This window comes from Nomascus leucogenys, chromosome 6 (assembly GCF_006542625.1).
Source record: "Nomascus leucogenys isolate Asia chromosome 6, Asia_NLE_v1, whole genome shotgun sequence".
NCBI classification, from domain to species: Eukaryota; Metazoa; Chordata; class Mammalia; order Primates; family Hylobatidae; genus Nomascus; species Nomascus leucogenys.
The window spans coordinates 57,470,579-57,495,139 of NC_044386.1; the positions used below are offsets into that span (position 1 = coordinate 57,470,579).

Consider the following 24,561-nt stretch of genomic DNA (forward strand, 5'->3'; position numbering starts at 1 on the left):
TGAACTCGGGAAGTGGAGGTTGCAGTGAGCTGAGATCACGCCATTGCACTCCAGCCTGGATGACAGAGCAAGACTCTGTCTCAAAAACAACAACAACAACAACAACAAAAACAAAACAGGAATGAACAAGCACAGTGACATAGGGACAAAGCAGTGTCCTTTGGTTCCTTGGTGAGAAGATGGTGATTTATTCTTGCCTAGGAGTTATGAACCTTGAGAACATCCTGACATTCAGAAACCCTAGTCATCTTCCCTACCCCACAGTTCCCTATCCACTAGCACAGCCTGCTGCAAAGTAATCCCTATGTTCTTGGGGCCACACTGTCAGAAAACACATTCATGCCTGTTATACCAGAGAATCGACATTTGGATATTTACACATTAGCAAAACTTCCTAAACAATGCCCTCTGTGTAACAGATGCAGTTTAAACCCCTCCATAAATTGCTCCAATACTGTTAGCAGGGCACCCACACAGGAGTGAAGAGATCTTTGGATAAGCTGGCCCTGGGCCCTGGTTCCCATCCCCTGTTTACTGGGGCCTTTGGGAGCTTCTCTAAGCCTCACTTGAAAGTACATAGTCTGTGTTCAATAACTGCTCCCTGAACTGCTGAGTCACTCTAGGACCTTAAAGACGGCTGCCTGAAGATATGTTCATCAGAAGGGGCCGGGTTACCTCTGCATTTGACTGCAAACCTGCCCAGTCCCCTTGAGGCCACACATAGCACCCACCTCTTCAGAGACGGGTCCCTGAGCAGAGTTGAAAAGACACAGAGATGGGCAGACAGCGAGCCCAAGCACTACACTGACTAGAGCGGGGAAAGGGATTCTCCACCGTTGTCCACGGGAGTCTGGAAGCTATAGTGGCAGCCAGCCTGGTTTCCAACCCAAATACACATACACCCCAGGACTGTGAGGCTCCTGTCTCAGCCTTGTCTTGGGTGAGTTTGTCCATCATTGGACGCAGAGAGGCTGAAGAGGCTGCAGGGAGGAACCAGTATTCATTACCAGGCACTGTTGCGGCCCAGTCACTTATGTCATGCCATCTCAATCCCATAGCATCAACTCCTGGAAGGAAAGAGGGAGGTAGGGAAGAAGAAATGTTTGTGGTATGCCTCCCATGGCGGCCTCAGTGGAGTCTTTTCACATTATGTTCTCATTTAATCCTCACACCAGCCCTATGAGGTAGATGTTATTCTCCCTGTTTTATAGATAAGAAGACTGGCATTCCAGGAGGCCAAAGTTTACAAGCCCTGAGAGGTAGAGCAAGAATTTGAACTCAAGTCACTACCCATTGTTATGTACCCTGTGGAAGAACAGAAACCCCCAGGAGACTTCTGTTGGGGGAGTGCTCAGGTCCCTTGTTCCTGAGCCCTGTGCCTCTTCCTCACCCAGGGCCATATCAGGGCCCTATTGCAGACCCCACACATAGCCCCTCAGCTCCTCTCATTAGGCTCTGGCCATGATTCCTCAGCTCTCCCAGCAAAGAGAACAGTTTAGGGGCCTTTACTCTTGTTATTAAGTAGAGTCACTTTACTGATATGCTATCAAGTGCTTGCCTTAATGCTGCTACAAGAAGAGCCGAAATAAGCTGGCACACTTGGTGTAATAAGTACTGATGATTTCTATTAACAGAGAGGCAATTACTGGGCCCAGGGAATCTGGGGCATGCAGCCTTAGGGAGGACAGAAGAAGAGGAATCATTTTGATAATTAAATGAGAGCAGAACAACGCTCTAGCTTAGGCTCTGTCCCCTGGACTGATTAAGAAGCTGCTGTTCTTCCTATGCACATTGATGGTTTCTTTCTGCCCAGAATGTCCTTGTCTGGCCCTGGGACCAGGAAGAGGAGATTCTACAAATGCTCGATGGGACAGCCAGAGAGCTCTATTAGCTAATACTCAAATTCCAAAAGTGCAGGACAAAGCTGTCCTGCATTCTCTGCCTTGACCCTCAGCCCTCAACTCCTGGCAAGAGCCCCAGCAGCCCAAGCCTACAGCTGCTGGAGGAGGAGAATGAAGCAAACCACTGGCAGTCCATTGCTACATCTGTTCCCTGGCCCTGACAGCACTCCAACTTCAGGAGCCACCCTCTTGCTCCATCCAGGTAGCCCTGAGACTGGTGATTTGGCCTGGGTCTCCTGCAGCACTGTACTTTGGCCTCCTGGGCCCAACTTATGGAGATGTCCTGTTACGGTTCATGGAGTAGTTAGGCCTGTTACAGATACCCAGCCTTGTTGTTAAGAGTCTTGAAGGTACCAGTTATTGAGAGTCTGTCTGTCCAGGCTTGTACATTATCTCGTTGAATCTTACAACATCACTGCTAAGAAGATATTCTTGTCCTCATTTTAAAATAAGAATACTGAGCCTCTGAAGATGCAGACAAGAAGGGATATGAGGGAGATAAGTCCCCTCTAAGGGACTAACTAACATGCCCAAAGGTAGTGGGTAACACAGTAATGCCCAAAGGTACTGGGTAACACAGTAGTGAGGCTCGAACCCAGGGTTATCTGAATCTCAGTGCTGTGCTTTTTCAATTATTATTCATGGTTTTCCTTCTGGAGAGATGGCATTTAGGAACTAAGCACAACTCATTGCCAATTCTGACACAGAAAGGACACTGACCTACAAGATTATTGATATCATCTGTCTTAGTCCGTTTTCACACTGCTATAAAGAACTACCTGAGACTGAGTAATTTATAAAGAAAAGAGGTCTAATTGACTCATAGTTCCACATGGCTAGGGAGGCCTCAGGAAACTTAAAATCATAGCAGAAGGGGAAGCAAGGCATGTCTTACATGGCAGCAGGAAAGAGAGAACGAGGGGGGAGATGCCACACTTTTAAACCATCAGATCTTGTGAGAACTCCCTCAGTATCACGAGAACAGCATGGGGAAACTGCCCCCATGGTCCAATCACCTCCCACCAGGTCCCTCCCCTGTCACGTGGGGATTAAAATTCCACATCAGATTTGGGTGGGGACACAGAACCAAATCATATCATCATCCTATAAAAATTTAATGTAAGTTCACCAGTGTCTTTATGTCTGCTTTGTATAGACCAGGATAAAATTGATCTCAACAGGATCTAGGTTAGATCAACCACAAAAATAAAATTACACTGTTCCTCTGCCCTTAAAATGGAATCATTACTTTCATAATCCAGCCACCTAGCCAGCTCTCTAAAGAAGAACCCCTTCTCCCATCTTGATGAGTTGCCCCTCACTTTTTTTTTTTTTTTTTTTTTGAGATGGAGTGTCACTCTTGTTGCCCAGACTGGAGTGCAATGGTGTAATCTCGGCTCACTGCAACCTCTGCCTCCTGGGTTCAAGTGATTCTTCTGCCTCAGCCTCCCAAGTAGCTGAGATTACAGGTGCACGCTACCACGCCCAGCTAATTTTGTATTTTTAGTAGAGATGGGATTTCACCATGTTGGCCAGGCTTGTCTCAAACTCCTGACCTCAGGTGATCTGCCCGCCTTGGCCTCCCAAAGTGCTGGGATTACAGGTGTGAGCTACCATGCCCAGCACCCCTCACTTCTGAGAAACAGAAGAAGAAGGATCAATGATGGCTCTCCCACCCTTGGGTGGGCCCTTCTTGGCTGTGTGGCAGGTAGGGTGTTAGATTTACTGCTGAAATGAAGAACTTCACCAAAGCCACCTGGTGCAGTTTCCACCAGGAATTCCTTTCTGAGCTGTCATGGAGTAACACCAAATCTCTTACAGGGTGCCTCCTCCTCCTCCTCCTCTTCATTTCCATTCGAGTTTATTGTGGCCAAGTTTAAGTGTAGTATATTCAGACTGGGTGATTTTCATGACTGACTTCAGCTTCCCAACTGTGAGCTCTTTCAGAAATGGGCATAAGTATCTGGTACAGCATGTGGAATCATCTTCCAGAGGGTTTTATAAGAAATAATGGCTTCATTCATCAAAATTGAATTAGTTTGAGTCATGCCCCAGAGAGGGGACAGGATGACCCTAGAGGCCTAACAACCAAGAATGCTGTGTTGCCTACTCAGTCACACCCAGTGTGTCCTCTAGGGTGGCAGGAGACAGAAGGCTACTTTGAATCCGGAAGTGGAACTGGTGGGGACTAGAAATGGTGGCCACATGTTCCTGCTTCTGAACCAGTCAGTGCTTTGATTTCCAAGAATCCTTTCCTGGGCAGAGTGATCATCTTAGGGTGAACTTTGCTGGTGTTGACTGACACAGGTCAAGTTTAATGGCGAGGGCCATGTAAACACATGAATGACAAGGAATGCATGTTCATCCCCTCTCCAAGGAGAATACCGTTGGCCATGTCCTAGCAGTAAGATATTTGGTCTATCTCCCTAAAATCAGATGGAAGTAGTATTTCTCCAGGTATATATTATTGTCCTCATTTAGCAAATGAGGAAACCGAGGTTTGGAGAAGTGAAGTCACAGAGGAAAGAAGGAGGAGAGCTGGGGTCCTAAACTGAGACAGAAGCTCTTTTCACAAGGATGAGAAACTGAAAACAATTTTTTAACCTCACAACTGAAAAAGTGAACTAGATTATTTCGACTGTTACCTGCTGCAGAGTGTAGCTGGCGATATCCACGGCATAGCTATCAGGACCCCAGTTTGTATTCCACCTCCCAACTCCATTAATGGCTCAGTCCTGTGGGCACTGATTTCACAGGGATGGGAATGGGACAGAGAAGAAAGAAAGTCTAGCTTGATAAAATGGGAGATCTGAAGAACAGGCGACTGTTGACTCTTCACTTCTCACCTTGTCCTCATTCCCTCCTCTTTTTGTCTTGCAACTTGTTATTTTGCACACAAACTCCAACAGCAGGCTCACAACAAGAATGACAAGTCAGATAGAAGAAACTGGAGAAGTTCCAGGGAAGGTGTCAGTGTGGCTGCCTGCTTGTATTTTCATGCCAGTACAGATGTGAGATTTCTCACTGTAATTCGAGTCCCTTCCACACTGATTGCTGAGCCTCCTGTGCCAGAAGCAAGTTGCAAACATCCCAGCTGTCACCTGCCCCTGCGGACACCGGGTGTCAGGGTCTTGCGGTGGCCTTCATCTGCATCTATTGCATTTGAAGCAGTTTGGAGAACTGCTCTCTTATATGAGATTGGGAACAATTGGGATTGTTCAAGGTGCTATTATTGCATATGAAATGATGTGGCATCTCATTGTCATTGGGGTTTATTCCCAGCTCTCTGCTATAAAGCAGCCAGTCTGGTTAGGAGAGGCTGTGCTCCTCTAACTCTAACACCTGCCTTCACTCAGAGGCCAGCTCTGAGGTATCTGCAGGATGCAGGGCAACCTGGCCAGCACCACCCATCTTGTGGGACCACGTATTCCCTTTGCTCTGCAGAGGGACACTGGTCACTGAGAGGACTCTGGCGGATCTCTGACTGTGTCATGGCCTCTGTTCCCTTCCCATTCTCACTTCAGATTCATGGATCACCCCACTCCTCCGTGGTCCCCTAACAGTGAATTACTTCTCCTTTTTTCCTTCTAACTTCCCACATTTTCGTTTCCTAACTAGCAAAATTTAAATCTGTCAACATCAGGAAAAATGGCAAAACGTTAGATTTCTTTTAAAGAAGGATTTGTATTAAGTCCAACAAACTCAGCTAACTAGTAGCAGCTATAATAATATTAATAACAAACACAGGCCGGGAGTGGTGGCTCATATCTGTAATGCCAGCACTTTGGGAGGCTGAGGTGGGTGGATCACTTGAGCCCAGGAGTTCAAGACCCACCTTGGCAACATAGTGAGACCTTGTCTCTAAAACAAACAAAAAACATGGGCACTAACATTTGTGGGGTGCCTCCTAAACATAACCTATGAGGTAGGTAATACGATCAACCCTCATTCTAAGACAAGGAGTCTGACCATGGAGAAATTAAGGACCTGGCCACAGCCACACAGTGAGTGGCAGAGCTGGACCTGGACCTGAGCAGTTTGACCCAGAGCCCACACCACTGTGGTTCTAGTGGGGGTGCTCTTCTGCCTGTCACTGCCCATATGAGCCAGAGTGGAAGAAGCAGAGGGGGGCCCTCTGCTGCCTCCCTCCCCTGCCTTCCCTCCCACCTCCCTTCCCTACTTCCTTCCCTGTTATTTCAAGCTGTCCAGTAGCCTCCTGCAGGCCCAAGGCTTCATTTCCATCCCTCCACCTCTCCTTCCTAGGCCTTTCCTTTATCTCAGCGAGCATTATGACCCCTTCCATGCCTCTGCCCCACCTCTGCCTCCCCTCTCATTTTTATGCATATACGGACATTCCCCACTGCAGCCAGGCTGGCCCCTCTGACCCACCCCACTGTCTTACACCTTCATCTGCTCAACATTTTCTGCAGACCCTTTCTACACCACCACTCACACAATAAGGTCTCCACTCCCAGTCTCTCTCTTTCTAAGCCTGCAGTTGTAGGACTTCCCCAGGTCCTGCCTGCACAGTGAGCAGAAGAGGCAGAACAGGCAGGCTGCCTCCCTCCCCGACCTCTCCCAGTCATTCTTCCCTCAAGGCCACCCTTCCCTGACCCATACCTCTGCCAAGCCTGCCAGGTTAGCCCTGGTGCCTCCTGGCAGGAGCAATGTTTGTGTGCAGTGCCTGGTACTCAGATATTAATAACCACCACCAGGCACTGATGACAAGCAGGAGGAAATCCAGCCCTGTGGCTTCATAGTGTCTGCATTCCAGTTATTTTTAAACAGCTTTTTGTTGTGCCCATGACATTGTGCTTGTAGCCAAGTGTCTGGATCATGACAGGCCCTGAGGAAAGGATAATAACAACAATACATTAATTGCAAATGTTTGCCAAACATATACTTAGTTTATTCCCTGGACCCAGATGCTCATACTTGTAACCCTGACTCTGAGAGATGGTTTTAAGGCAAAACTGGACTGCTTCTTGAGGCAGGACTCATGAGGCCCTACAGAGGCCCCACTGTTCTTGGGACCAATCAGGCTGAGAATCTGTGCCAGGGAGGTGAGCCCTGAAAGCGGAGAGGCCAGGAGAGCCAAACCTCAGGCCGACCTGGTCCAGCAGCCTCAGCCCCCACACCCATGCCTCACACCGGCGTCTGGCCCTAACTCCATGGCACCACCTGAGCTGTGGCCCAGAAGACTCTCCTGCAGGCATATTTGACCAGCATCACAGCATAAGTTTCTGGTCACCTCAACACACTCACACCCTCTCCATCGCCATTCATGCAGCCTGACAGTGCCAAATCTCACCTGACGCCCCTGTCACAAAGGAAGCCCCTCTGGGAGGGTAAAATCCTCCACCCAGCCTAGTCCTCACGGAGTTCACTTTCCCACGTGAGGAAACGAGACCTGCAGCTTCTGTTCCACCCGCCCCCCACTATGTTCAACAGAGCCTCAAGCCTGATGTTTACCGACTGACGGTGCTAGTGACCAGGAGGCCCTCTCTGTGGGTTCAGGCACCTCAGGGCTGATGGCAACTGTTCTATTTTGCCAGTTGCTTCTTGTTTTTTTCTTCAGCTAAACTTTCCTGAGGGGCCCAGTGTTATAGGACTATTATGAAAGTGGATATAACGACTCCCCCACTCTTTAATAACAGCCTTTTAAGATATAATTCACATATCATAAAACGTTTTTGTTTGTCTTGTTTTTTTGAGATGGAGTCTCACTCTGTCACCCAGGCTGGAGTGTGGTGGTACAATCTTGGCTCACTGCAACCTCCGCCTCCTGGGTTAAAGCAATTCTCCTGTCTCAGCCTCCTCAGTAGCTGGGATTACAGGCACGCACCACCATGCCTGGCTAATTTTTGTCTTTTTAGTAGAGATGGGGTTTCACCATGTTGGCCAGGCTGGTCTCAAACTCCTGACCTCAGATGATCCACCTGCCTCGGCCTCCCAAAGTTCTGGGATTATAGGCATGAGCCACTGCGCCTGGCCAAATGTGCCCTTTTAAAGTGTACAATTCAGTGGTTTTTATTATATTCACAGAGTTAAAAGATCACAACCTGATTTTTTGTGACTGGCTTCTTTCACTTGGCATAATGTTTTCAAGGTTCGCCTGTGTTGTAGTGTCTATCAGTCCTTCATTCCTTTTTACTGGTGAATAAGATTCTACTGTATCATGATATACTACTTGTTTATTCATTTATCAGTTAATGGAAACTTTACACTGGAAAATGGATTGGGTTGTTTCTACTGTTTAGCTCTTAACACATACTGCTGCTGTTAACATACATGTACCAGTTTCTGTGTGGACATGCATTTTTTTTTTTTTTTTTTTTTTTTTTTTTTTTTTTTTTTTTGAGACGGAGTCTCGCTCTGTCGCCCAGGCTGGAGTGCAGTGGCGCAATCTCGGCTCACTGCAAGCTCCGCCTCCCAGGTTCACGCCATTCTCCTGCCTCAGCCTCTCGGAGCAGCTGGGACTACAGGCGCCCGCCACCACGCGCGACTAATTTTTTTGTATTTTTAGTAGAGACGGGGTTTCACTGTGGTCTCGATCTCCCGACCTCGTGATCCGCCCTCCTCGGCCTCCCAAAGTGCTGGGATTACAAGCGTGAGCCACCGCGCCCGGCCTTATTAAATCTCTGAGCACATACCGAGGAGTGGAATTGCTGGGTCATATGGTAACTCTATTTTTAACAATTTAAATGACTTTCAAACTCTTTCTCAAAGTGACTGTACCATTTTACAACCCCATCAGCAATGCATGAGGTGTTGCCATTCTCTTTGGATGTTCATAGCAACCTTCTAAGGTTGGTATCATTATAACCCTACAACTTACAGATCAGGACACTGAGGCTCAGCAAGTAACTTGCCTGTAGACATGCGGCTGGCAAGTGCAAGGCTGAGACTCAAACTATGGTCTTGTGATTCCAGATGACATGCTTTTCCCTCTGTGACCTACTGCCAGGTATTAACCCTGTTCACCTATGAACAGCTGTGTTTCTTACCCTTTCACCTCTGTGCCTGCATCACCCGATGAGAAGTCTTTCTGTGTTGCAGGACGTGTCAGGAAATGCTGCATTTCTGGCCTTCACTCCTTTTGGGTTTGTTGTTCTTCAAGGAAACAAGAGGGTCCACTTCATTAAATGGTGAGCATCTTCATTTCCAAAATAGGCTCTTTATATCTCACCAACTGGGGAGGGGCGACGGTTCCCATGTCCGTTGTCTGTGATTGGGCAGTTCTGGTTCAGAGCCCTCTCCAAAGCCTTGCGTTGATAGTGGTAACTGACGAAGGGAGTGGTCTCTTCCTAGGGATCCTGTTCTTCTAAAGGGGTGTCCCTGAGAGCCAACAGCCTCTCCAGAAAGGAAAAGGGATACAGAGGTTTGATTTCTGGGGAGGGTGAGAGGCCTGGGGCTGCAGCCAGTGTTAGCGGAGCAAAGTTCCTGTGAGAACTGAATCCTTGGGGCCATCACCCACTGAGGGTCATAGTCAGCCCTGTTGAGCCAGCTGTTCTGGAGCATCTCTGTGGATGGCTTAGTGCCCTTACCTGCTCTACTAACAAGGGAGGGGCTCACAGACAGTGACCTCTGGGGCAGATATAAGTCCCCTGTTACTTTGGCAAAACACCCTCCTCAGACCAGCCCTCACTGTGGGCATCGTGTCTGCAAAAGCTCAGTTGCTGCTGTCTCACTCCTATCCTTCTTGGGCATTTAAGTGTCCTCAGCCTCCAGGAGTCACATTCCCACTCTTTCTTCCTTCCCTCCCCTCTCCACTCCCATCTAACAGGAAAGAGCCACTGCCTCAGCTGCAGCTACTCTGAGCTGCTTCCTCTCCTGCCCCTCTCTGTTTTATTTGGGGTCTGTTCTGCTGCATGCCGCTGGGCAGATTCTGGTTTGTTAATTGACATTTGGCTCTCCTGGAGACCCTTTAGCTGGCCAGCCCATACAAACGTCTGTCAGCGTCATCAAAACATTTTGCATATTCTATCAAGCTCTTGTGATTTCTGTACCTTCCTAGGCCTCAGACTGCCAAGTCTAAGCTGGCCAGCTCCTCCTAGGGGCTTAGATAAGTGGCTTCCCTTAGTCCAGCAGAGCTCAGTGGGGGGAAGTCTGGTTTCTTTGTCTTCTCCAGGAGAGCTCATGAGGAATCTTGAGTACAGTTGCTTCCTAGTCAGCATTCTGCTGGGACACTGCAGGCCATCTATCCCGCTGTGCCCTCTTCAGCTCCCCAACTGAGCTTGAGCTTGAGGACAGATACCGCCTTTCCAGCCCACCTTGATTGTGTGAAGGAGGGCATTACGATCATCAGCCAGAGTGCTGGTGAAACTGCTCCTCACACATGCATGGGGGCCTCGACTCCCCAGGACAACAGCCATGCTACAAAGCAGCTGCTGCCCTGGAGTTACCAGAATACACCCCAACATACCTGTTTCCTAGGCATCTTCAAGTCGGCCCACTTCACTGTGCTCTCTGGGTGAAGATGTGAGGATTTGCAATCTCCTGTCCAAAAAAATGCTTTTCAGAAAAAGACAATGAGCAGGATCAGGCCTCAGCCCTCCTAGTGTGGGGTCTCTGCTGCCTGGATACATCTGGGCTATTTGATGTTCCTTAGAGGGCCCAGATCCACATTCCAACCAGAGTAGCTGTTGGGTGAGGTCCCTGTCAGGGGGAATGTTTGGCTAGAAACAAGTAGGACACACGTGTCACAGACACCTGCAGTCACTAAATTATCCCCACCCCTCCAGAAACCATGATGGCTCTTGGTTCTCACACACGCTTTTCTTTCCATGGCTTCTCTCATGCACCACTTCTTCTGAAGTCTCCTCTTCACCATGTGTCAACTCTGTAATAATAGATGTAAACCCAATCTCACTCTCAAAATAAAACTCCTTACTTTCCTAGCTTGCTTGTTGGAACCTAGGTGATCTGTGTGCTTGTCTATATATTAACCAATTGGCATTATTGTATTGTGTGTGTATGAGATTGATGGTTGATTGAGAGGGAGTTTGAGAGGGAATCAAACAGGGAAGGAATACCATGTGGCTTGTGTTAGCTCAGAACTGGTGGTCAGAAGTTGTGAAATCTCATCCTGACCCAGCCATGATTTTCAGGAGCATGGAGAACAAGTGATTTTCCTCTGTCCCTTGAACTTTTTCCAGCAGTAAGTTGGGTACATGATTCTCACTACCTTTCTACTATTTCCTAGGAGATGAAGGAAATCTCCTTAGAAATTACAAAAAAAGCAGCAGCCAAGTGGAGGTGAATGTGCATGACAAGACCGCCTTGGGGGTCCCAGTTGGGTAGAAAAATGGGGCCTCCAGTGACATGGAGAGGGCTGAGAGGCTCCAGAGGGCAGCTATATTGGGCAGATAGAAGGGAAGTGAGGAGCAACCAGTGCTGAGGCCTAGTTCCATGGCTCTCAGGGACATTCACCTAAGACCCAGTAGTTTTTCCATTTTGCAAATGTAACCAAGGCTGAGAGCAGGAGGTGGATGTGGAGGTGAGGTCTAGGCCGTGCCATGTACAGTAACCATGTCACTTCTTCTGATTTGTGTCTGTCCCACGGGTGATGTACCCCAGTATCCTGTTTGCCTCTTTTACTGCAGCCATTCACTGGGCTGGTGGCTTCAAGGATTTTTCTACAATAACCCCTAAGCCCCTTTCCTGGTCAGTACGCTGCATGACTGTTCCATGTAATCTGTTCTCTCTCTTTGGTATGTTGCCCTGCCCCGCTCCCTGAGATTGTTTGATATTTGTCTGCATTAAACTGCATTTTCCATCCAGTGGCACAGTCACCTGAAAGACTCAACTCCCTCAGAACCTGGTTGCATTGTTTCTCATTATTTGCTGTATCTTGAACTTTGGCCTCATCAGCTACCTGTGGCATCTTACGTTTGACAGTCCCATCCAGATAATGCACCTGTGTTATGAACCCAATCCTGAAATGACCCCAGATACTCTACCTAGACTCACTTTCCATGCAAATGTTTCCCTTTTACAGCCACTGTTGATAAGCCCGAAATCCTCCTGTCACCCTATTACTATAGTGTGATTGACCAGAAAACTGTGGATTGAACTGTTTCAACAACATTCTCTAAGGCCACTGCGCTGCTGTCTTGTTTCAGTTCTGATTTTGGCTAAAATTGTGTCTGTGCCTGGAGCCCCTTCCAGTTGGGGTGGGCTGTGCATCTACAAGATTTAGCTGTGAACAAGCAGCCCACAATGAGGTGACAGGCACTATCTTTGTGCTTCTAGGAATGAGGTGACCAAGCTGAAATTTGAAGGAAAGACTTTCTATTTATACGTAAGTCAGAAAGAGGTGAGTGCTGGCTTCCTTCCCTTCAGGGAGGGCTGGGGTGATGGGATGCTTCCTGGTGGCCAGAGCCAAGCTTGAGGGACCCCAGTAGAGCCAAGCCACCCACATGCTAAGCCAAGACCAAGGTCAGGACCTGGAGGTACAATATGAAGGAGTGGGAAGGCCCTGGAGCACAGGACTTCCTCAGGGATGCTATTGACACCCAGAACTTCCACTCAAGAGATCTTTACCTCCAGGAAATGCAAAGGAAGGCTCTTTTTCTTTCATGTATATGGGAATTCCAGAGGCAAGGGCCACTTTCTCACCAAGAGCTCTCCTGGTTCAATTTGTGCTACTTTTGTGCCAGCTGAGACTTACCCTGATTGGACTTGCCAAGTATGATGTGATGCACTGAACTGAGCTCTGCCTCAGTGGGTCCCACGGGCCCTCCCCTCTAACTAGCCAGCTGCCAAGGCCTCTAACAGCTCTGGGGTCAGGGTCCTTGCCTACTTCACCCTTTGCTTCTCCATCTACACCCAGCCATATCAATGTGGAATTTTTTGCAGGAAAAGAAAATTATTCTTACATATTTTGCTCCAACTCCTGAAGCGTGTAAGCACCTCTGGAAATGTGGAATCGAGAACCAAGCCTTCTACAAGTGAGTGGATACATGTGATGGGGACTGTCTTTCTTAGAGCCAGAGTCACAGAGAGTCGGTGACAGGAGGCCAAGTGCCCAGGAACCTGAGGCGGGGTAGCTGGAAATGGGCAAGAGCTTGACAGTTACCGAGAAGCCAGGTTGAGGCCAAAGGCAAGAGCTTTGCCTACCAAAGGGATTTTGTAAAGAATGTGGGGCTTTTGTGTTGTTTTCTTCGATTAAGAAAGTAGTTATAAAAGCATTAGGTAGTGAAGAAATGGCCCATTAAGGGGGTGATGCCAGGTAAAATATGTCTCACTAAACCCCTTGGTCTTGTTTTAAAAATATACTGTAATGATTTATGCTTTACTAAGATGTATCTGAACGAGGTCAAGGCAAGACAGAGTGTGGTATATTCTACCTGGGGTGAGCCCTGCTCTCGCCAAATGCCCGATTGGCCAGGTCCCAGTTCCAGTAACCTGAAGGATCCTGGAGAGATGAGAACTGCTCTGGGCTGAGTGGCACCATACTCCTCTCCAGGGAAGATTCTGCTGCCTGCTGGCTGCTATGGGATGCTGGCTGGCAGAACTGGGTCCTCCCAGTTGCCAAGGCCACAGCCCCAGAGGCTGTTTCTTAGACAGGGATTCTGCATTACTTAATTCCCATTATGTGTTTATACCAGAATCAAGGATTCACTGAATCGGCAGCCTTTCTTCTCCTGAATACACTCAGGGGAGACTTTGGCATGGTCACACTTCCCTCCTGTTCAGTCCCTACTGTCCATAGGAAGTCAATAAAACATTTATTTTCTTTTGCTACCACCCTCCCTTTGCCTGTGAGGATGTAATCCATGTTTGGCCAGTTACCTGAACCTAGAGAGAAGCAACTTGAGATGCAAGCTCCTGCTTGTGGGACTGAGGAGCAGCCCAGGAAGAACTGGGGTCCCACGGGTCTCCGCAGCAGAGAGAGGAAGGCACTAGCAAACAGGGGCCTGCTCCATACTGAACTATCCCTGCCCTGGGAATGGCATATATGGAAGCTTTCCCCTTCTCTCTGCCAAAGGGTCTAATGCAAACAGAAGCAATCTCCTTACCTCTTGTCTTTTCATGCCTTCAGCACCATTTCTTAAGGGCTTGGTTTTCCCATCTGTGTCATGGAAACAGAAGTGTGCTTCTGAACCTGTGACCACACTCAGTTTCTGAGTCTTCCCACGAGTAGATCTCCATACCCACCCAGCCCTGTCTGCACCCACACTGGAAACGGAGGTCATTTTTCAGTTTTCCATTGCCTCCTTAATGTTCTCATCAAATGGTAAAAGCCTGGGTGAGATCCCCAGGTATGTCAAGTCTCTGGCAGCAGCGCTTTGGCCTTGCCCTCAGTGTCTCTCACATACAGATCCCTAGTCCTGCCTTTGGCTTAGTACCATGGCAGGAGCCCAGTCAGATGCAAGAGCATGCCCAGGCTCCAGTAAGCAGCTCAGACGTCCAGGAGCCCTGAGACGGGCAGGGATGGTGTCTCCCAATAACTGTTCATGGATTGTGGAAACAGCTCCTACTCACTGCTCATAGCACAGGTTTCAGACCCACATAGGTTCCTGGTTGGATCAGTACCATAGGCACCTGGGCATGTTACAGATGGATCCCATCTTAGGAGGCTTCTCTCTGAGCTGCTGTGCCCAAGCTGAGAGAGCTAATGGGCTCAGTGAAGTCACCCAGGAGAAAGTATTACAGAGCTCCACATCAGCTGTCTGCAGCTTCAAACGAGATATTAAATAGACATCCTGGGGGAGGGAGAAAGGCTCCAATTCAAATACATGACTGAACTTTTATTAAAGTTAAGCTAGTTTCTTCATCGCAGGATTTCTCAGTCTTTACTGTGGTCATGTATTTTAGGACCCTCCAAATGGGAGATGAAACAGGAAAGACAGCCCCCACCCTCTTCTCTACCCACAATTACCCAGACATAGACACAAAATCAAATACTGGGACTGGAAAGGAGACCCCTAAGGTCCAGTAGTCCCAGCTGTATCATTTTATAAAAAGAGCGAGGCTAAGAGAGAAGGAAATTTGCCCGAGGTCACACTGCTAATAAGTGATGTGGCTGAGATTAGATGGGCATTCTATTATTCCCTGAGACCATCCACCTGAGCCTGTATTCTCTCAGTCCCCCTAGTAAAACCTATGAAGCATTTTGGGGGAGCCTTCACTCTCCTGACACTAAAATGGGTTTCCATGTGACAGTCCTGGGCACTGAGGCAGGAGGGCAGCTGGCTATGAGCACAGCCCCCAGATCCTAAATGAGAGTCAGAGACAAGTGTGGACTATGAAGGGCTTTTTTCCTGAAGTTTCAAGTAGCCTTTGGAAGAAGCTGGGGATGTGCTGCCTTAACCTGTGTGAGGCAGTTCAGGCTGTCTATCACACTGGACTTTGCCTTGCTACAGGCTGGAGAAGTCAAGCCAAGTCCGCACAGTGTCCAGCAGCAATTTATTCTTTAAAGGGAGCCGGTTCCGATACAGGTAAATAGTGACAGTAAGTAACCATTATGGATCTATTTTCAGACCCTTCTCTGGAGAACAGTCAGTGGTCCTTATCCTTTAGAACGGAGAAACCGGGGAGGACTCAGGAAAGTCTGAGGTCTCCATCTAATTCTCCCGTCTTATGACCCTTTTACTATTTCCTTCTTTCCCTACAGCAATTTGTCTGTAGGGTTTTAAATGTATATTGGCCGGCCATAGTGGCTCATGCCTATAATCCCAGCACTCTGGGAGGCTGAGGCAGGTGGATCACTTGAGGCCAGGAGTTTGAAACCAGCCTGGGCAACATGATGAAACCCCATCTCTACTAAAAATACAAAAAAAATTAGCTAGGTGTGGTGGCGCACACCTGTAGTCCCAGCTACTTGGGAGGCTGAGGTGGGAGAATTGCTTGAGCTCAGGAGGTCGAGGCTGCAGTGAGCCATGACTGCACCACTGCACTCCAGCCCAGGATACAGAGCAAGACCCTGTCTCCAAGAAAATGAAAAATAGATGTGTATCTTCTCTTTCCCTTACAATAGCAGCAAAATAAGAACTATAACAGTGATTCTTTTCATGTCTCACTGTCTAAAGTTTGTTCTTATGTGTTTGTGATGTAATTGGAACATGCTGGAAAATGAGGAATTATTCCTAAATGAGAATGGAAGACCCTAAAGACTCTAGAGATGGAGAGTTCTCTCAGATAGGCTGTCATGACACTTCAGAACTCTCTACCCCACCAAGCAAGCCTTTCTCCGTGACCAAAACATCGGGGAAAGGGTGGGCCACAGATGCCATTTCCTGATTCAGGGAAAGCACCTGAGATCTTGGAGAGGAGCTGTCCTAGAACACAGTCTCATTTCTTGCTGCTTGTTTTTATTATGCTACTTACAGTGGCCGAGTTGCAAAGGAAGTCATGGAGTCAAGTGCTAAGATCAAACGGGAGCCACCGGAAATACACAGGTAGGCTGCCAGGGGCTTCCCCCCAAAACAGTTCTAGCTCAGATCCCAGAATCTCAATCCAGCAGTTTGAGTACTGTGAAGCCCCTGGCTCCAGTGGCTACCAAAAAGTCCAAAATGGAGCAGAAGGCTGAAGAAACTTCTCAGAAGGGATGGGGAGAAGTCTTTGACCCTTAATAAGAGAGCTGGGGAGGGAGGAAGGGCTACTGCAGATAATACATCAGATCCAGGTGCCACTTCACTTGGCAATTCTCTTCTGCCCTCCAAAGTCTTGACATTGATCATAGATGTGTCACACAATTTCAGTGGTTCTGGAACCAGTCGATCATATGAAGCCAAGGATAGTCCCACAGCCCTGCCACACTGGCTCTAAAATAATTTCAGGATCCATGCTTCATGTAGATCCACAAATTGTGTTTCCAGAAGCCTATCTCCTAGAATCTAAGATTCAGAAAGAATATGACTGACCAAGAAGGGTAGGATTTGCCAACCAGCCTTTGCCTCTGGGAAGGGGAGCATTACTGCCTGCTCCTTCACATGGAGCCCCGTCATCAGCAGCCTCTATTGGAAGTCAGGGGAGGCTGCCAGTATTGGTCCAGGCATATTTTCAGGAGTACTGCTCATCCTGGGGCTCTACTCTCTGACAGTCTTGCCCCCACCCCTGAGACCAGTGGCACTGCTGCCACTAAAAAAAAGGTTCAGATGGGTCTAGGGTTACAAGGAGGTGGAGGAGTTTGAAGCACTATCTCTGACTGGAATCCAGGACCAAAGGCAAAGAGAAGGTATTAAAGATTTTAAAAGAGAGGGAGACCAAAACTTAATGCAGCCAGGCAATTCTAGTAGCCAGTACTCAATTCTTAAGTGCCTACCAAATGTGTCCATGCACTGAATTAACAAGGTTCTTTTTCTTTAACCTCAGAGCAGGGATGGTTCCCAGCCGGAGCTGTCCCTCCATAACCCATGGCCCAAGGCTGAGCAGCGTCCCCAGGACCCGCAGAAGAGCTGTTCACATCTCCATCATGGAAGGTGAGCATGAGCTTCTTGAGGTGACCACTGGGGTCCTCCAAGTTGTGATCTGGGACCTTGAAAAGAAGCTAATTTGCATTAGTGACAGCAGCATGTATCTTGGGGAAAAGGGCCTCCAGTGGCAAGTAGGAGGTTGTATCCAGTGGATGGGAATACTAGTTAGGTACAGGGTGAAGGGGTGTGGGTATCTAGGCAGGGGGGTTGTGGATTTTAGGGTGCTGGGTTAGCCCTTTGGGGGACTTGCATATGTGGGATCTATAGGTTCCATGCAGTTCTGAAATTGCTTTCCATCAAGAGGCTTTTCACACCCGGCACGGTGGCTCACGCCTGTAATCTCAATACTTCGGGAGGCCTAGATAGGTGGATCACTTGAGGTCAGGAGTTCAAGACAAGCCCGGCCAAAATGGTGAAACCCTGTCTCTACTAAAAATACAAAAACTAGCTGGGCGTGGTGGCACATGACTGTAATCCCAGCTACTTGGGGGGCTGAGGTAGGAGACTCGCTTGAGCCTTGGATGCAGAGGTTGCAGTAAGCTGAGTTCACGCCACTGCTCTCCAGTGTCTTTGGATAGTCTTTGGATAGTCTCCGGTAAAGGAGACTATCCAAAAAAAAAAGAATTTTTTAAAAAAAGGGGCTGGCGCAGTGGCTCACGCCTGTAATCCCAGCACTTTGGGAGGCTCACTTCAGGTCAGGAGTTTGAGAGCAGCCTGGCCAACATGGTGAAACCCCTTCTCTACTAAAAATACAAAAAATTAGCAGGGCATGGTGGTGGGAGCCTGTAATCCCAGCTACTAGGGAGGCTGAGGTGGGAGAATTGCTTGAACTCGGAAGGCAGAGGTGGAGGCTGCAGTGAGCCCAGATTGCACCACTGCACTCCAGCCTGGGTGACAGAGACTCCGTCTCAAGAAAAAAAAGAGGGTTTCACTTGTTTGCTAAATCTGACCAATCTCCCCAGCTTAAATTATGAGGATGGCTGAGACTGTTAACTAAGAAGTGAAAATTCTTGGTTCTGAAGCATTTCTAGTAGCTGCCACCATGTTTTGCTTCGGCTATAGAAATCTGTCTTGTTGGCTGGGCACAGTGGCTCACGCCTGTAATCCAGCACTCTGGGAGGCTGAGGTGGGTGGATCACCTGAGGTCAGTAGTTTGAGACTAGCCTGGCCAACATGGTGAAACCCCATCTCTACTAAAAATACAAAAATTAGCCAGGTGTGGTGATGCACGCCTGTAATCCCAGCTACTTGGGAGGTTGAGGCAAGAGGATCGCTTGAACCCAGGAGGCGGAGGTTGCAGTGAGCTGAGATCGTGCCACTGCACTCCAGCCTGGGCAACAGAGTAAGACTCCGTCTCAAAAAAAAAAAAAAAAAAGCAGTTTGTACTGTTGCTATCTGCATATCTTACCACTGTCTCAGGAAATTCAATATGACCCATCTCCCTCCAGACTCCCCTCCTTTGGAGCAGGCCGAGGTGGGAAGAGAGAGAAATTCTATGTATCTCCACTGAACTAGATACCCCAATAGCTGAGGCCAACAATCTATTCTCGGGGTAGTTAATGCTGTTAGGAGGCGCTCTTGGAATACTGCCCTCTAGCTGTTGTCACTGGCCCAGGTCACCCGCAGGCTGGATACAGGTGTAAAGTTGAGTGCTTTCATTCCCGAAGATGGTGTTTTTTTAGGATCTCAGAAGATCTCACACAGCAGGAGACAGCAGAATTGGTTCATACCTGTCTCTCTCCTGGGATTAATGGTGTGGAAGCTGGCAGGGACAGCCCTTTGTCCTTTCTGTAAGAAAGAATGCTGCTTGGGAATGAAAATGAATTGCTCAGGTTAGGAAGGATATCACTCTGCTGTTTCCCTGAGATCTAATTTGTGTTTAGGATTTTAGGATGTGTCACTGTGAGTGTGAGATTCCATGTTACCAAAGTCTGGTATGTAACTCCCTATGGTCTAGAGGTTGAGAACCCTGGCTAGACAAACACCATCAAGTTACTTGAGTATCTTCATTGCTTCATTTGTAAAATAGGGACATCTTCCTTGCCCACCCCATTGGTTGCAAGGAAGCTAATATGTGCAGAAGTACTTTAAAGAGACTAAAGCGTTTACAGGCCGGCAGCAAGCACAGTGCGGAGTTCTGATCAGGAAGCCAAGGTCAGACTAGGAGCTCTGTCATGTACTTTCTGGAACAGGTTGTTTTATCTCTGAGCCTAGTTCCCCCAGTGCAGAACAGAGCTGGGTGTGGGAGAGTGCCTGTGGACTACCAAGTAGAATTGTTATGCAAAGAATGGAATTATGGCTATATGACCATCATGAGACACAGCCTCCTGGTGTTTCCTCCCATCTTAGGCTGACCCAGAGAACTGAGCTTGGCTCTCACTGTCCCTCTTTTGGGGTGTACATCTCAGGAAGTAGAACGAACTTCTCTGAGGAAACATAACTTTCTCCCCTCTGTGGCCTTTCTTTCCATCCCTCTGAGGCTGAAGCTAGAGGGTCCATCTCCATCTTCCACAGAGAGCTAGGACAGCTGTCCTCCCAAACAAAAGGCTCACCCTAGGGAAGCTAGCACCATGCAGGATGTAAAACAGGAGAGGAGCCTTGTGCATGCCTACTTCCCAGAACAGGGAAGAATGTCCAGGAAACCAGCATTCCCAAAAGAGGGAGGGCTGAGGCTCTCTGGGTGGAGACAAAACTCACTGAGAGTTGCTGCCAAGTAGGGTTAGTAGAACAACTCTGAGGCGGGGGAAAACATTCCTTGTGATCCTGAGACATGCTGAGGCTGACTCAGGTCCCCATTCAGCTCTGGCTTTACCTCCAGCCTCCTCCTCCCGTTGCAGCAGCAGGTTCCTTGTCCAAACTATTCCCCCTTGCTGCCAAATGCAAAGAGAGGTACAGTGGGGAGCGGCTGCTGAGGAGTATAGGGCCCCTAGGGCCAGGGCACTTCCTCAAAACCAGCCTCATGGAATGGCACACTTGGTAGGTTATAGCTCAGCAGACTTCCAGGTGTTTCTCACACCCTGTGCCCAAGGCTGCAAGTGGACAAACACAGCCTGTGGCCCTGGTCATGGCCCCCAGCCCAGGACCCATTAGATGCAGGACAGGGCAGGTAAAACTGACCTGGCCCAAATGAACCTCACAGGCTCAGGGTGAGGAGAGAGAGATGGACATCAGGTTTGGATGTAGAAATAAAAGACTGTAGCAATTAAATGGCTTTATCAGTACAGGGGCTACCAAGCCTGTGGAAGTAAAGAATGGATTAGTTTCCAGGAGGGAAGAATTCAGGTGCAACATCTTTCAAGAGGAGGGCTTGCCTTTAAAGGTCCTGACAGGCACGGCTGACCCTAACTGCCTACCCCAACCAGAGAGAGAGGGGCTGCGAGAGATGCGATGAGGGCCTCAGAAGGGCACAACCAACAAAAACCCCAAGGAATTTAGGGGCATTTGAAATTGGTTCATGCTCCACCAAAGACTGTCTTTTCTATAGTCCATTAGGCCCATTTAGTATCACAGAGACCACCTCCTCCCACTTCAGAGCCACCCAGCCCCAAAGCTAGGCTGACCATGCAACTTGGCTGGCACCGGGGCAGGCTTGGACTATATATGGCCCGGATAAAGGCCAATGGCGTTGTAACTTTACATCCTGGATTTTCTGAGACAGTCTTGATTCCCCTTACCCTCTGGGATTGTTCTCTGCCCCCTCTGTCCCTTGCCCTCTGAGAGGTTGGAGCCCTTATCCAGGCCTCAGGGAAAGAGCTGCAGGCCAAGGAAGCATTACTTTTTATGGCTCCAAGTGCTTCTGACTAAATCCAGTCCCCTGATAACGGTGGCCTCTCAGAGCTGCTCCTTCCCTGCAGTTCAGCCTGATGTGAAGCTTGGGGAGGTGACCTTCTCCCTGCAACACGCGAGGCACTGCTAAGGGGCTGCTATGATGTGGGATCTGCAGAAATCCTTTGTTCCTAGTTAGCTTTCCATCTTTGCCTCTCTGTATCTTTCCCTGTCTGGCTGGTTTCTCTGAAGAGATCAGCTGGTTTCCACTGAAGAAGTATTTGCCTTCCTGGCCACCATGGGGAAGAGTCTGATTAAGATTCACACCAGAGTCCCGGTCCAGCTCCGGCTGACTAATCACTGCTTTCGGCCCCTAAGTGTGCGCATCCTGAGGATGGGGCCCCGGCTCCAGGGTAGGGTCCTGACTGCTGTGACCCCCGGGCAAGGGAATCAGCTGGAGCACTTTCAAGGTAAAAAAGACTCCTGTTTTGCTGTGCCACTTAGCACAGATCCGTCCCACGGCACCCATCCCATCTATCCCAAAATAACAGGTTCCATGAAATGGCAGGACAGGTGGTGGCTTTTACAGCAGTGAAAACAGTTTCTAATATAGGACTAACCTGATGTGGGAGGGTCACCTTACAGGTGATATCTTCTATTGAGGGAGGAGACCGACTGATATTTACTGAGCAACTGTATTTGTCAGGCATTCTATGAGAAATGCATATCTAATTGGATGTGGTGGCTCATGCCTGTAATCCCAGCACTTTGGGAGGCTGAGGTGGGCAGATCACTTGAGGTCAGGAGATCAGACCAGCCTGGCCAACATGGCGAAACCCCACCTCTACTAAAAATACAAAAATAAGCCAGACATGGTGGCGGGTGCCTGTAATCCCAGCTACTCGCGGGGCTGAGGTGGGAGAATCACTTGAACCCGGGGGGCGGAGGCTGCAGTGAGCCGAGATTGCACCATTGCACTCCAGCCTAGGCAATGGAGTGAGATTCCATCTCAAAAAAAAAAAAAAAAAAAAAAAAAAAAGAAATGCCTATCTATCCATTATCTTGTTTACTGAGAGCACCAACAGCTCCCAGTATGATGTGGCTCCAGGTGGTCCTCCGACTTTTTCTCTTCTGATGTCACAGCATCTGCCTCTCTCCTTCCCCACAAGCTGAGGGGTGTAATCGTAGATTAAGCTAAGCTTTTCATACTTTGAAAGATCTTGCAGTCAGAGCTGTCCTCATGAAGGGGCAGGCCTTTGAAAGGGTGGCAGGTGCCCTGTGCAATGGGGCTGAGGTTCCAGGAAAAGGGGGGCAGAGGACTGCCTGGGAAAGGAGCCAAGCAAGCAATATGCTGCAACCAGGGCCTTAAGGTTTCTGCTTTATCAGTGACCCATAACCTGTTCCAAGGTACATATTCCTCAAGCTGCATGTGCAAATGGGGACATCAGGGAGGAATACTGGGTAAGAGGTCAGAGGAACAGCAAGAGCTCTAGAACAAGGGGGAGAGGCTCTTAATTTCAGGTTATTTCAAAACAGTTTCTCAGGCAATTAAGACCTAAATCTAAGGTAGATGCTGGCTGTTGATTTAATCCATCCTGGCCCATGGTTCCATTCCATGGAATCTGACTACAGTTAAGTCATCACTTGACAGGGTCTTAGAAACTGCAACTTTAAGCAAAATGATGTACAATTAATTTTTTTTTTCTCATCAACATAACAAAATGGGGCTGGGCGTGATGGCTCACATCTGTAATCCCAGCACAAAAACCTGTCTCTACAAAAAATACAAAAATTAGCTAGGCGTGGTGGCACATGCCTGTAGTCCCAGCTACTCAGGAGGCTGAGGTACGAGGTTCACCTGAGCCTGGGAGGTCGAGGCTGCAGTGAGCTGTGATTGCACCACTGCACTCCAGTCTAGGCAATGGAGTAAGACTGTCTCAAAAAACTAAAAAACTTTTAAAAAATTATAACAAAATGATGCTGAAGAAAACATCGGAGGACCTGCTGTAACATCATTTGGCTTAAAGTCATGGTTTCCAGGAACCTGTTGACAACGTGAGGACTTAATAGATATGATCAGCAGGATCATGAACTAGAAAGCGGCTTAGATTCTTTCCTTGGTTTTGCCATTAACCACCAACCACATGACTTCAGACAACCTCTTTCCCTCACTACCTTGTGGAGTTACTGAAAGATAAAATGAAAGTGCTTTAAAAAGTTGAAAGCATTATACAAATGTAAGATTTTAGCACAGGGACAAAAAATACAGCTAAGACTATGAGGAGCTTCTGAAAGCAGAGATTGAGAGCTGTGGCAAATGTATGAGCCGTGAGGCAATGGGGAGCATAACTAGATGGCAGGTGCCCTGCCTTTGCCCCCACCCTCTCTCCAATTGTCCTACTCATTCATAACCCAGATTCCAGGGCTCATGCCTCTGGAGAATCCTTGTGCCTGTGCCTGTGCCAAGATAGGCTCCACCAGGCAGGTCAGGCAGGCTGCCTGGGTGCAAATGGCCAAGCCATGAGGGAGCCAAGGAAGATGGGACACACTGCTTCTGAAAGGTTACTAACACCTTTTTAAGAGAGACCTTTGGACTGCTTCATGTCCTGGTAGAAGGGGAAAAGGGAGACTCTTTGGGCTTCTGGAGCTAGCCCTGAACCAAAAAACTCCCTAATCAACCTGACTTAGGTAAAACCTTTACTGAGCTGGGAATCTGGTTCAGTCTGGGATTGTCAGGGACTATTTCAGGGCAACAGAAGGGGACTGGCTTTTCTTGTCATAGGTCACAAAGGCAGAGAGAACCACACCAGCATCACCAAGATGGCCAGGAGTGGAAAATGCAGACGTTGAGCCTAAAACAAGAAGCCATTTCCTTGGGAGCACTGTGATGTGGGCCACGCTCGCTCACTATATGCCCAAAGCCTCTGGCCTGGGTGGCTACTGTTCAGTTGAGGGTGTAACCAGCTCCTGTTTTCCCTGCCAGGGCTTGAGTCCTGTGAGAACCTTGGAAAGAGATAATGGTAGTTTTAGGGGATAGAATACCCCTTTTTCCTACCAAATGTAAGAGAAATCCACCCCCCTACCCCCCACCAACCCAACAAGATCTTCTCAAACTGTTTTGTGCTCTGAAGTGTCTAAAGATAGGGGAGCTTTTCAGCCTATTCTAGACCCAGCTCCTTCTCAGGGGAAGAGAGGGAGCTAGCCAGGGACTACTCCCATGCCCCCTCAAGAAGAGCAGACAGAGTTTCTACCCCATTCATTCCATAAGGTCAGAACAGCTAGAACGGAGGCTGAAGAGACTAAGAGCAGCTGCAGAAATCCAAAAATATTGACCTTATGAGCTCAAGATGCTGTATGCTGGGTTTTTACAAGGATACTCAGTATTTGATGAAACCTAGTTAGGCAAGACATATTCTCCTTCTCCCCATTCCTACCTCTCTTTTATTAAAAATTTTATAGTTACAGTGTCTCGC

General features: G+C 48.4%; 1 protein-coding gene across 6 annotated transcripts in view; it reads left to right on the top strand.

The window, feature by feature from the left end:
* Window positions 1-24,561, top strand: part of FRMD5 (FERM domain containing 5) — a 335,004-nt gene that overhangs the window by 304,740 nt on the left and 5,703 nt on the right. For all 6 annotated transcript variants that reach the window (XM_030814161.1, XM_030814165.1, XM_030814163.1 and 3 more), the window contains 6 exons: window positions 8,961-9,049; window positions 12,156-12,219; window positions 12,762-12,853; window positions 15,272-15,346; window positions 16,238-16,306; window positions 17,223-17,329. In XM_030814161.1, coding sequence (XP_030670021.1) covers window positions 8,961-9,049; window positions 12,156-12,219; window positions 12,762-12,853; window positions 15,272-15,346; window positions 16,238-16,306; window positions 17,223-17,329 — 496 coding nt within the window. The remainder of the gene's footprint in view (window positions 1-8,960; window positions 9,050-12,155; window positions 12,220-12,761; window positions 12,854-15,271; window positions 15,347-16,237; window positions 16,307-17,222; window positions 17,330-24,561) is intronic.